Raw genomic sequence first — 14,162 nt, forward strand, 5'->3', positions numbered from 1 at the left:
CCTCAATAAAATATTTTTTAAAAAATACAAAGGATGGTTCACCTAAATAAAAAAGAAAGTAGTGTAGATGCTAGAAATCTGAAATAAAAACAGAAAGTACTGGAAAACTCAGCAGGTCTTGTAGCTTCTGTAGAAAGCGAAACAATATTAACATTTTAGGTTGGTGATCTTTGCCAATCACAGACTATCCCTTTTGTCCTTCCCTCTACTCACCACCAACCTCTGGATTAAGTCTGGTTTAAGAACATAAATCTCTAAATGTTCTTGGTTCTGGTGAAGTGTCACTGGCTAAACCATGAGATGTTTTTCTCTCTCTCTACAGATGCTGTTGGATCTGTTAAGTATTTCCAGTATTTATTTTCTGTTTTATTTTGAGTACAACTAACTTAAACAAAACAACGTACAAAGCTATTATCTTACCATATTCAGTGTTGAGACCCCATAGCTTTACTTTATTAGCCTCATATTGAGCCTTTTTCTTGAGGCGGCAGGCCCTGCAGATAAAAGTATACCATTAGGAGACACTTAGATCACAAATGGTTATTATTGGAAATTAAGTTTGTTATTTGGGAAATGAAGGTGAACGATATCAGTCACAACAAATAAAACCGATTTCCATTTTGAGCATTTTCAATGTCGGCTTTGAGTACTCCCAATTCAGGTAGAGCCAGCTAATCAAAGACAGAATTTTAACTGCCAGGAGTAAATACAGCCATTAACATTTTATACATATATTGAACTGTACTAAAATATATATATAGATATTTTAAAAAGGGCTATTTTTGTAAATGTAAAAATCAGTCAAGTCCTTTCTATTGCTGTACCAGGCCTGCCTTATTGGAATGTCAACACGAGAAGCTCACTCTGCACGGACGGTAATCTATAATTTAATTCTTCTCCTTTCCTTGTAATGTGCTGCACAGAGCTAGGCAATTAGTTCACTATTTCTTCCATACATAACCCTGACTTAAATGGACTAGCAAGATACGTTGCACATGAAGCTGCTAATAGCAAGTTTCCTTTTGGAGAGATTTGAATAATAATGTATTTAAACTCAATCCAATGCGTGCAAATCAATAGAGATCTATAAAAATGAAGAATTTTCTTGCTGAATGTTCAATGGCTTAAAACAATGAATAGCAATACGTTATAAGCCAGAAGCTTGCCAGGTTTGATTCCCAGTCTAAGCTAAGTTAACTGATCTCATCCACAGCGGGCCTTTACAGCCAACATGGATTTGTAATGGGTTGTGGATTTCCAATTAAACTATTTTTGTTTTTAGTAGTAACCAAAGATTGAAACAAAAGAATTTCTATGGATATGGGTTATCCAGAAGACAGCCAATAAAGTTCCACTAATATGCAAGCTAAAATTAAAGCACATAGGCATGAAGACAAATTATTGACCTGGTTAGGGATTTGGTTAGGAGATAGTAGGCAGAGAATAGGCATAATAGCTATGTATTTAAATTGGAAGGAAGTGGCTGTGGCGGCCCACGAGGATTGGTTTTGAGCCCTCAACTATTCTCTAGATTTGGTAATGACTTAGATAATGCAATGGAGAACCATATATCCAGCTTTCCTAATGAAACAAAGATTGGTGCCAAAGTTGTGTAGGTGGAAGCATAAAATTACAAGTAACATGGATAGGCTAAAGGAGTCAGGAAAACTGTGGTGGATGGATTTTAGCGAAAGCCAATTGTGATGTTATCACTTTTGGACTAAAAAACAATAGACTCAACTCACTTTTTAAAATTCTAAAAGGTCAAGGAACTGCGCATGTCCAAAATGGTTTATGGGTGCATGTACATTTTTCACCACAATTAGTATCTAGAGTTTTTGTTTTAAATTTTAAACTATTTTTATTCTCCTTTTTCACAATTTCTCCCAAATTTACAACCACCACCAATAAACAATAATCAGTAACAAATATGTCAATCCCCATATCAATAACAACGATCCCATCCTCCCACCAAACCCTAGCCTGCATGTTCACACAAACAAATGACAAAAAGGAATTAGGGATCACCCATCTTCGCCATTAACACACATAGCCCCCCTCCCACCAACCCCCCCCCCCCCCCCCCCACTAATGTTCAATGTTATCCAGTTCTTGAAAGTGCATAATGAATAATGCCCATGAATTGTAGAACCCCTCCATCCTTCCCTTCAGTTCAAACTTAACCTTCCCAAGAGTCAAGAATTCCAACAGGTACCCCCGCCACGCCAGGGCACAGGGTGTAGAGGTTGCTCTCCAATCTATCACGATCTTATTCAGGTGATCAACGAGGCGAAGGCTACAACATCTGCCTCCGCACCCGTTTCCAACAATGGCTGGTCCGACACCCCGAATATGGCCTCCCGAGGGCCCGGGTCCAGTGTCACGTGCACCACTTTAGAAATTACCCTAAAAACCTCCCTCCAGTACTCCAGTACTTCTCTAGCTTTGGACAGGACCAAAACATATGAACTTGATTAGCCCCCCCCCCCCGCAATGCTCACATGCATCTTCTACTCCTTCAAAGAATTGGCTCATCCTCGCCCTCGTGAGGTGTGCTCTGTATACCACCTTGAGTTGTATCAGCCCCAACCTCGCGCACGAGGTGGAGGCATTCACTCTCCGGGGCACCTCACACCAGAACCCCTCCTTCATATCCTCTCCCAGGTCTTCCTCCCACTTTACTTTGATCCCTTCCAGTGGTGCCTTCTCCTCTTCCAAAATACCTCCGTAAACCGCCGACACTATCCCCTTCTCCAGTCCCCCTGTCGTCAGCATCTCCTCCAGCAATGTGGAAGCCAGCTCCACCGGGAAGCTCTGTATCTCCTTTCTGGCAAAATCTCGAACCTGCATGCATCTAAACATTACCCCCTGCTCCAGCCCATCATTTGCTTCCAGCTCCTTCAATCCAGCAAACCGACCCCTAAGAAACAAATCTTTTAGTGTCTTAATCCCCTTCTCCTCCCTTTTCCGAAAATTTCCATCCCACCTCCATGGCTCAAATCTGTGGCTCCCCCGAATCAGCATTTCCCTTGACCCTGCCCCCAACCCGGAGTGCTGGTGAAACTGCCTCCAAATTCTCAATTAAGCTATTATTACCCGACTCCCTGAGTATTCCCCGGGGCTGTTGCCAGTACTTTCAATCCCGACCCCCTGCACAAATTTTTCTCCATTCTGACCTACTGGGAATCAACCCCTCTGACCCAGCTCCGCACCTTCACCACATTCGCCGCCCAGTAGTAATACATCAGGTTCAAAAGACCCAAACCCCCTTCTAGCCTTCCCCTCTGTAGCAGTACCTTTCTAACTCAGGCCACCTTCCCTCCCCATATGAACGAAGTAATCCTTCCCTCAATCTCTCTGAAAAAAGCCGTTGGCAGGAAAATCAGCAGGCATTGAAAAATAAACAGAAATTGCGGCAACACTTTCATTTTAACCACCTGTACCTGACCCGCCAGTGACAGAGGGAGACCATCCCACCTTGCCAGATCAGCTTTCACTCGCCCCACTAAACTAGAAATGTTGGGGGCAGCACGGTGGCCTAGTGGTTAGCACAACCGCCTCACGGCGCTGAGGTCCCAGGTTCAATCCCGGCTCTGGGTCACTGTCTGTGTGGAGTTTGCACATTCTCCCCGTGTCTGCGTGGGTTTCGCCCCCACAACCCAAAAATGTGCAGAGTAGGTGGATTGGCCACGCTAAATTGCCCCTTAATTGGAAAAAATAATTGGGTAATCTAAATTTATAAAAAAAAATTAGAAATGTTGTACCTGCGGAGCACCCCCCTACTCCTGGGCAACCTGCACCCCCAGTTACCTAAAGTGCCCTACAGAATGGCAGGCCCCCCCCACCCCCGGCCGAGACACCACAAAATACTCACTCTTGCCTAGATTTAGTTTGTACCCAGAGAAAGACCCAAACACTTGAAGCAGCTCCAATATTCCCCAATCGACACACTCGGTTCCGACACGTATAACAGCAAGTCATCAACATATAAGGACACCCTATGCTCTATCCCCCACCCCCCCTCACTTTCCTTTCCATACCCCCGCACGTCTTAATGCGATGGCCAATGGCTCAATCACGAGTGCAAATAGCAGAGGGGACATAGGACATCCCTGCCTAGTCCCATGGTGGCGAGAAAAGTATCCCGAGCTGATGTTGTTTGTGTGGACACTCACCCTCGGCTCCTTATATAATAGCTTTACCTAGTTCACAAATCTTGGTCCAATCCCAAACTCCTCCAGAACTGCCATCAAGTACCCCCATTCTACCCGGTCAAACGCCTTCTCAGCGTCCAATGCCACAACCACCTTTGTTTCCTTCCCCTCTGCCGGTGCCATAACGACGTTCAATACCCTTCTAAAGTTTGAAAAGAGCTGCCTCCCTCTCACGAACCCAGTCTGATCTTCACCTATCACCTTCGGGAGGCACTCCTACAGCCTACCTGCCAGTACCTTCGCCAATACTTTTGCGTCCACATTCAGAAGTGATATGGGCCCATATGACCCACACTCTGTCGGATCCTTATCTCTTTTTAGAAACAGGCAAATCGATGCCTGCCCCAAAGTTTGTGGCAACACCCCCTTCCCTATCGCCTCTTCAAACATCCCCACCATCAGGGGTGCCAGCTTATCCTTGAAGATTTTATAATATTCCACCGGAAACCCATCCGGCCCTGCACCTTCCCCAACAGCATCCTCCCAATTGCATCCTTTATCTCCTACTCCACTTTTGCTCCTTCTAATGTAGCCCTGTCCCCCTCCACTAACCTCGGGTACTCCAACCCATCCAGAAATTCCTGCATCTCACAGTCTCCCCCATGTGGCTCTGACCTGTACAACCTCTCATAAAATTCCTCAAAAACCTTGTTAATCAGATCCGGAGCCACTACCAACTTCCCTGCCCTATCCCTCACCTGAACAATTTCCCTTACCGCTGCCTCCCTCCGGAGCTGGTCTTATCTCCATGCTTGTAAACTGCACCACTGACCCGTCTCAGTTGGCGCACCGCCTTCCTGGTAGATAGTTGGTCAAAGCTCGCCTGTAGTTCCTTCCTCTTTTTCAGCTTCGCTGGGTCCCCATCTTCTGCATAACTCCTATCTACCTCCAACATCTCATCTATTATGTTCTGCCGCTTCAACCTCTCCTCTTTGTCCAAGCTGGCCTTAAATGAAATCACCTCCCCCCTCACCACCGCCTTTAGAGCCTCCCAAACAACTGCCTTCGACATCTCACCTGTACAGCTGAAACTTACATATTCCTCAATTACCCTCTTAATTTTGTCACAGAACCCTTGGTTCCCCCAAAAGTCCCACATCTAATTTCCACCCCCGGCCTCTGCGCTACCCCTTCTCCAGTACCATATCCACCCAATGTGGAGCATGATCTGACACTGCAATTGCCGGGTATTCCGACCCCTTAACTCCATCCAGAAAAGCCTTCCCCACCACGAAAAAGTCGATCCGCGAGTATACTTCATGGACTGCTGAGAAAAACGAGTACTTCCGTTCCGAAACCTAGAAGGGTCCACCCCTCCCATTTCCACCATTAGCCCAGCCATCCACACACGCCCCCCGCCCCCCCCCCCCCCCCCCGATGGCACCAGCGAGCGCGGCCGTGACCTGTCCAACCTTGGCTCCTGCACCAAAGTCGATGAACAGTTGCCACCTCCTGGCGAACCCCAACAGTGACCCTCACAAGGCGAACTTGATTTTCTCCAAACAGAGAAAGCTAGCCATGTCCCTGACTTCAGGGGCTTGGTGTCCCTCCAAGCTAATAGCATCCGTCTCTGGGCTACCAGGGAAGGAAATGCCAGAACGTCTGCCTCGCTCTCCTCCTGGATTCCGGGGGTCTTCCGGCACCCCGAAAATCGCCACGTCTGGACTCAGTGCCACCATTGTTTTTAACACCGTGGACAAAACATCTGCAAACTCCTGCCAAAATCTCCTAAGCTTCGGGCATGTCCAAAACATGTGGACATGGCTCCCTGGTCCTCCCGCACATTTTGCACACCTGTCTTCCACCCCAAAGAATCTGCTCATCCGGGCCACTGTCATGTGAGCCCGATGAACGACCTTGAATGGTATCACGCTGAGCATGGCACATGTTGCGGACACGTCGACTCTAGTCAACGCGTCTGCCCATAGACCATCCTCTATCGCTCCTCCCAGCTCCTCCTCCCACTTGCACTTCAGCTCCTTAGCCTGCGTCTCTCTGACCCCATAAGTTCCTTGTAAATGTCCGAGACGCTCCCTTCTCCTACCCACCCTCTGGAAACTACCTTGCCCTGAATCCCCCTCAGCGGTAGGAACAGGAAGGTTGACATCTGTTTACGTAGGACGTCCCGCACCTGCAGTCACCCGAATTTGTTTCCCCTTGCCAACCCAAACTTCTCCTCCAGAGCCCTCGTATTCAGAAAGCTCCCCTCTATAAACATATCCCCCATCCTCTCAATCCCTGCTCTCGGCCATATCCGGAACCCCCCATCCATACTTCCCGGGACAAACCAGTGATTATTACAGATTGGGGACCAGACCGATGCTCCCTCTGCTCCCACGTCTCCTCCATTGCCCCCAGACTCTTAGGCCGCCACCACCACGGGGCTGGTGGAGTACCGTGCCGGCGTGAATGGGAGAGGCGCAGTTACTACGCCCCCAATTGGTGCCCTTGCATGAAGCCACCTCCATATGCTCCCATGCCGACCCCTCCTCCCCACCCACTTCCTGATCATGGCTATATTCGCTGTCCAGTAAAGGTTACTAAAATTTGGCCACGCCAGCCTGCCCTCTCCCCGACTCCACTCAAGCATCACCTTCCTTACTCGCAGGGTCTTGCCCGCCCAAACAAAGCCAGTGTTGACCAGTTTAAAAAAGGACCGCGGAATAAAGGTGGGGAGACATTGAAACACGAACAGGAATCTCGGCCGGACCGTCATCTTGACCGCCTGCACCCTCCGAGCCAGTGACAACGGAAGCGTGTCCCACCTCCGAAAATCGTCCTTCATTTGGTCTACTAGTTGGACCAGATTTAATTTATGCAACCGGTCCCATTCCCGCACCACTTGAATGCCTAGGTACCTAAAGCTTCCCCCCTACTAATCTAAACGGCAGTTCCCCCAATCGCCTCTCCTGCCCCCTCGCCTGGAACGCAAACATCTCACTTTTCCCCATATTTAGATTATACCCCGAAAACCGGCCAAATTCCCCGAGAATGCTCATGATTTCTTCCATTCCCTCTATTGAGTCTGATACATACAGAAGCAGGTCCTCTGCATAGTGAGAGATTTTGTGCTCCACGCCCCCCCCGGACTAGCTCCTTCCAGCCCCTTGAGGCTCTCCGAGCAATTGCCAACAACTCTACAGCTAGCGCGAACAGTGAGGAGAGGGGGCAACACTGTCTTGGCCCCGGTGCTGTCTAAAATAGTCCGATGTTGTCCTATACGTCCGTACACTTGTCACAAGAGCCTGATACAGCAACCTGACCCAGTCAATAAAGCCCTGCCCAAATCCGAATCCTCCCAGTACCTTCCACAGATAACCCCTCCTACCAAATCAAAAGCCTTTTCTGCATCCATTGCGAACACCACCTCTACCTCCCTACCTTCCGGGGGCATCATGATCACGTTTAACAACCTTCTTACTTCGGCCACCAACTGCCTACCCTGAACAAACTCTGTCTGGTCTTCTCCAATAGCGTCCGGGACACAATCCTCAATTCTGGAGGACAAAATTTCGGCCAGCAATTTGGCATTCACGTTCAACAGGGATATCGGCCTGTAGGACCCACACAGCTCCGGGTTCTTGTCCTGCTTAAGAATCAGCGAATCGTTGCCTGCGACATCGTCGGGGGCAGAACCCCTCTTTCCCTTGCCTTATTGGACATCCTCATCAACACCGGTCCCAATATACCAGAGAACATTCTGTGAAACTCCACTGGGTACCAATCCGGCCCTGGGGCTTTACCAGAGTGCATGACCTTCAGACCCTCCACTGTCTCTTCCAACCCGATCGGGTCCCCAGCCCTTCTACCAGCTCCGCGTCCACCTTTGGGAAATTCCCATCTCCCATCTCCTTCTAAAGTTCCCATCACCGTCATTTACTTGCAGGAGACGCACCTCAGAGTAACTGACCAGATTAGATTGAGGAAAGGCTGGGTCTCCCTGGCTGCCTCCCTCTTTCTCAGCTGCTGTGCAAGCATTCTGCTGGCCTTCTCTCCATACTCATAGATCACCCCCCCCCCCCCCCCCTCACCTTGCTCAGCTGCTCCACCGCCCTCCCAGTGGTTAACAAGCCGAACTCCACCTGTAGCTTCTGCTGTTCCCTTAAAAGCCCTGTTTCTGGGGTCTCCGCATACCTCCTACCGATCTGTAGTATCTTCTTTACCAATCGGTCCGTCCCTGCCCTGTCCACCTTCTCCCTATAGGCCCATATCGAGATCAGCTCCCCTCTGACCACCGCCTTCAGTGCTTCCCATAGCTGTTGAAATTTCCCCCGTGTCGTTGATCTGCAGGTAGTTCTGAATACATTTCCTCAGCTGCTCGCACATCCCTTCGTCAGCCAAAAGTCCCACATCTAACCTCCAGTGCGGGCGCTGGTTACTGTCTTTACTAACCTGCAGGTCAGCCAAGTGCGGAGCATGGTCTGAGATTGTGGTCGCCGAGTACCCAGTGTCCACCACCCCTCCCAGTAAGGCCCTGCTCAAAATAAAGAAATCAATCTGGGAGTACACTTTATGCACGTGTGAGTAGAAGAACTCCTTCATCCTTGGCTGCCCAAATCTCCATGGCAAATCCTGAAAGACGTGCTGTCAGGTGAGTTGAACATTCTGACGTGCCGGTTAGGTGGAGTGGCCATGCTAAATTGCCCTTAGTGTCCAAAAAGGTTAGATGGGGTTACGGGGATAGGGTGGAAGCGAGGGCTTAAGTGGGTTGGTGCAGACATGATGGGCCGAATGGCCTCCTTCTGCACTGTGTGTTCTATGTAAATCCCCCCCCGCCCCGCTCCATGAACCCTTTTAGTTCCCTTGCCATTGCTGGCACCCTGGCCCGTTTTCAAGCTTGACCGGTCCAAGCCAGGGTCAATAACTGTGTTGAAAGTCCCCTCCTCTGACCAACCTGTTCGGGTCCAGGTCCGGTATCTTCCCCACCAGCCTCTTTATAAACTCCACATCATCCCAATTTGGCGCATATACATTTACTAATACCACCTGCATCCCCTCCAGTCTCCCACTGACCATAATGTACCGACCTTCCACATCCGAGACTATTCTACCCGTCTCAAACACCACCCGCTTATTGATCAGGATCGCGACCCCTCTAGTCTTTGAATCTAGTCCCGAATGAAAGACCTGACTGACCCAGCCTTTCCTTAATCTAATCTGGTCAATTACTCTGAGGTGCGTCTCCTGCAACATCACCACATCCGCCTTCAGTCCCCTAAAATGAGCGAACACATGCACCCTCTTGAATGGTGCATTTAACCCTTGAACATTCCAGGTGATCAACCTAGTTGGGGGGGGGGGGGGGGGGGGGGGGGGGGGGGGGGGGGGGGGGGGGGGGGGGGCGCTCATCGCCCCCCCCCCCCCCCCCCCCCCCCCCCCGCCGATCAGCCATCCCCTTTTTGGGTCCGCCTCTAGCCCATGCTCCGCGCCTCCACCGGCCCACCCCCAGACAGCCTCCGGCCCCAACCTCTTCTCTGTCCCTTAGCCCAAGTCCCTCCTTAGTCAGCAGAACATTTCCCCCCCCCCCCCCCCCCCCCCCCCCCAGGAACAACACTGTAACCCAACCCCTTTAATAAACCAAACATATGCACACCCCCACTGAGCTTCCGTGAGCTAGCCCGCCCAGCTAGCTTGGTGGCCCCTGAAGAAAATAGTAAATAATAAAAATACAATAAAAAATAAAATCGAGTAACTGGTAAGGTATTGTTTACCAGCTCAACACCAGCAACTCTGTACACCTGGCAAAATTATTTACAACACAAGTGAGCGACTGGTGGTGGTGGTGGAGGAGACTGGGGAGGTAAATATAAATTTGGGTGCTGGAGAAACAATTACAGAGGGCAATACTCAAATGGGTTTGGTGAGCAGTCCCGTTTCTGCTTAGCCTTCCTGAATAACTTGCATCAGCTGCTCCGTTGACCGCTGGGTCGACAAAGCAGAGGTCTGGTCCTCCGCCATGCTGTTTCCTGCTGCAGCTTCAGCCCAAGCCTTCTATGTCTTTCTGCTTCTGCCTTTACGAGCACTTTGAGTCCATCTCTCCCTGCACCGATGTGGGAATTCAGTACACAATTGCCTGTCACCAGTTTTACAATTCAAGCCCGGGAGAAAATCGGGGGAAAAGGTCCAAAAGTCCGACCCGAGCGGGAGCCACCAAATATGTGACTTACTCCTTTATAGCCGCCACTGGAAGTCGAAAATTATAGCATTTATACATTTTCCAGCTCCCTAATCACAGTCCACAGTCTCTCTTCCAGTTCCGTTCCTCACGTCTGTCCCAAGCCTTCTACCCTCACGAACGCCTCAGCCGCCTCCGCTGTCTCCAAATAAAAGTCTTTGGCATCATATGTCACCCTCAGCTTCGCCGGGTATACCATACCAAATCGCACCCCCTTTTTGTACAGTGCCACCTTCACTCGCCAAAACGGCGCTCGTCTTTTTGGCAACTCCACCGTCAAATCCTAGTAGATCCGAACTCTAGCACCATTGCACTGCACCTCGCACTTCTGCTTTGCCCAGCTTAACACCTTTTCCTTCATGCAGTACTTATGGAAGCAGATAATTACTGCTCTTGGCGGCTCATTCACTTTGGGCTTCGGCCTTAATGACCGATGAGCTCCATCCAGCTCGTACCGGGGGAGTTCTCACCCTCCCCCATCAACTCCGCCAACTTCTTAGCAAAGTACTCTGTTGATCTTGGGCCCTCTGTCCCTTCGGGCAAGCCCACAATTCTCAGATTGTGCCACCTTGAGCGGTTCTCCAAGTCCTCGAGCTTTGCTCGAGTCCTCTGTTGACCTCCACCACCCTCTGCAGCTCGTCCCCATTCGAGGTGAACTGGTCGCTGTGCTGCGAACCGGCATCCTCCACTTCCTTCATCTTCTCGCCCTGCTCTCTCACATCGGCCGATGTCTTTGCCACAGCTATCCTCACCGGGGCGATTGCCTCCTCCAACAATGACTTCAATCCGACCGCCATCTCCTTCCTCAAAGCTTCTATGTGCCTCGCAAACTGCTTTTCCAGCTCCACCGCCATCTCCTCGGTCATCTTCTCCACCATAAGTAGTGCAGCCCCACTATGCAGACCGGCATCCCCCATCTTGTCAGCACTTTTACTGGTCCTGTCAATCAACGGCAAGCCCGCGTTTCCTCCCTTCCTCAACGCTGCTTTTCGCTTCCTTTAACAACTTATTATTTTTCCTCTTTTTTTTCCCACCCTTCTTCAGTCTGTTTTTTTATTATTATAGAAAAGCAAAAAAATTCTTCCTTCAAAAAAAAGGAGAAAAAAAAACTTTCACCAAGTTTCTTTAAAACTTCTTTCTCATCTTTTTTGTATTCTTCCAGAATTTGCCTGGGACCGGACTTCAGTCTTCTTACAACATTCTAGGTGGGAGCCACCCGATGTGGGACATCTCACCTACATCGCGCCCTAGCTTCTGGCCTGCCGCCTCAATCTCCGTTTGGCTCCCCCCCACTGCTCCGACCTCTGCGCGCGCTGGGCCCGTCGCCTCGGCACCAGCCACCTGACACCCGCGTGGGGTTCCTCGGCGGTTTTCAAACCGGCCCTGCTTGATGCCCAGGACGGCCCCAAAAGACGACAATAATCGGGGGGGGGGGGGGGGGGGGGGGGGGGGGGGGGGACGACAAACCGGGGAAAGCGCCGAAAACGCTGCAAATAGTGGCCACCGGCAGGAGCTCCACCCGATGCGGCCGACCCGCTCGCAAACGCCACTGGAAGTCCATTGATATAGAGTTGTGTGGTGATTTGGCTGGAGTAAAATAATAGGTGTGAGAGTATTTAACAGTGCTCCAGTGGATAGTCAAATCATGGAAAATGGTAAAAAGCTAAAATTAATAGCACATAATCTCAATGCATGAAGCACTCTCAACAAGACAGACAAAGTAATCGACCAATTAAAGATTAAATTCATAGATTCATAGAATTTACAGTGCAGAAGGAGGCCATTCAGCCCATCGAGTCTGCACCGGCTCTTGGAAAGAGCACCCTACCCAAGGTCAACACCTCCACCCTATCCCCATAACCCAGTAACCCCACCTAACACTCAGGGCAATTTTGGACACTGAGGGCAATTTATCATGGCCAATCCACCTAACCTGCACATCTTTGGACTGTGGGAGGAAACCGGAGCACCCGAAGGAAACCCACGCACACACGAGGAGGATGTGCAGACTCCGCACAGAGAGTGACCCATGAAGATAAATGGGTTTGACCTAATAGGGGATGCTGAAATGCATTTGCATGGTGACCAAGGCTGTGATTAAATATCCCATAGTGGCCCAACCTCTGTGGGTACTATTGGGCTGCCAACGCAGCGATGGTGCGTAATTGGGTAATGGACGGGGCAGGGGCAGCATGGAAGAGGATGGAGATGGCGTCCTGCGTGGACACGAGCCTGCAGGCGCTGGTAACGGCGCCGTTGCCGTTCCCACACCGGTCCTCACCCCCAAAGAACCGGCACAGCCTCGTCCCAGTCACATGCGCCCTGTGTAGCACCTTTAGCTGAATTAAACTAAGCCGTGCGCAAGAAGAGGAAGAATTCACCCTCCCCAGGGCGTCCGCCCACGTCTCCTCATCAATCGCCTCCACCAGCTCCTCCTCCCACTTCGCTTTCAGCTCCTCCACCGAGGCCTCTTCCCCCTCCTGCATCACCTGATAAATTGCAGAGATCCTGCCCTCACCGACCCACGTCCCCGAGAGCATCCTATCCTGAACCCCTCTTGGCGGCAATAGCGGAAACTCCCAAAACTTCCCGTCGAGGAAGAGGTCCCCCATCCGCCTGATACCTGCCCTATGCCAGCTCAAAAACCCTCCATCTATCCTCCCTGGTACAAACCAGTGGTTCCCCCGTATCGGGGACCAAACTGAGGCCTTCACTTGCCCCCTATGACGCCGCCACTGACTCCATATTTTGAGGGTAGCTACCACTACTGGACTCGTAGAGTACCTTGCCAGGGAGAGTGGCAGCGGGGCCGTCACCAGTGCCTCCAAACTCATGCCCACACAGGACGCTGCCTCCATCCTCTTCCATGCGGCTCCCTCCCCCTCCTATGAATCATTGCCACATTCGCGGCCCAGTAATACCCACACAGGTTGGGCAACGCCAGTCCACCCACCTCCCTGCCTCGCTCCAAGAATACTCTCCCCGCTCTTGTATAAATCCCTTGCTTGATGGTCTAGACTATAGGGTTCTAAAATAAGTGGTTACAGAGATAGTGGATGCCTTGGTTGTGATCATATAACAATTCTTTTTTTTTTGTGGAATGGTCCCAGTGGATTAGAAAATAACAAACACTGCTATTGAAGAAAGAAGGGAGAAAGAAAGCAGGGAAATCCAGGCCAGTTAGCTTGAAATTAATCAGCAGGAAAATGATGGAATCCACTATTATCCAAAGTATTAAAATGGCACTTAGAAAATGATACAAGATAGAGTCAACATAGCTTTGTGAAAAGGACAGTACTTTGACAAATGTATTAAGGTTTTTGATGATGCAACTAGCAGGCTATATAAAGGTGAACTAGCGTATGCAATATATTTGGATTTTCAAGAGTCAATAAAAATCATGAGGTTGGGATTATTTATTAGCATAAACAGAGGATTTGTTAAAATTTAGAAACAGAATATAGGCATAAGTGGATCACTTTCAGCATGGCAACTTATTGGGCTGTTGCATGATTAGTGCTGGGGACACCTTTCTTTCAAATCTAAATCAATGATATTGATGCAGGACCAACAATATAAAGCTAGCTGTGTAAGTAAAATATGAAGAGAACACAATAAATCTGTAAGGGGATTATAGACAGATTAAGTGAGTGGGCCATAAGGTAGTAGACTGAGTATTGGCACAGTCATTCACTGTAGTTGGAAGAATAGAAAACAACCAATACATTTTAAACGGTAAGAAAATGTTATTCAAGGAATTTAGGAGTCCTTAT

The 14,162-nt window shown here is 49.6% G+C and overlaps 1 protein-coding gene across 7 annotated transcripts in view; it reads right to left on the reverse strand.

Moving 5' to 3' along the window:
- The window catches only part of crebrf (creb3 regulatory factor), an 84,800-nt gene that overhangs the window by 13,074 nt on the left and 57,564 nt on the right, over positions 1–14,162 (reverse strand). For all 7 annotated transcript variants that reach the window (XR_005460440.1, XR_005460439.1, XM_038795482.1 and 4 more), the window contains one exon: positions 421–494. Coding sequence is in view for 5 of the 7 variants with exons in the window: in XM_038795482.1 (XP_038651410.1) it covers positions 421–494 (74 nt within the window). In the remaining 2 variants the exon portion in view is untranslated. The remainder of the gene's footprint in view (positions 1–420; positions 495–14,162) is intronic.

This window comes from Scyliorhinus canicula, chromosome 4 (assembly GCF_902713615.1).
Source record: "Scyliorhinus canicula chromosome 4, sScyCan1.1, whole genome shotgun sequence".
NCBI classification, from domain to species: domain Eukaryota; kingdom Metazoa; phylum Chordata; class Chondrichthyes; order Carcharhiniformes; family Scyliorhinidae; genus Scyliorhinus; species Scyliorhinus canicula.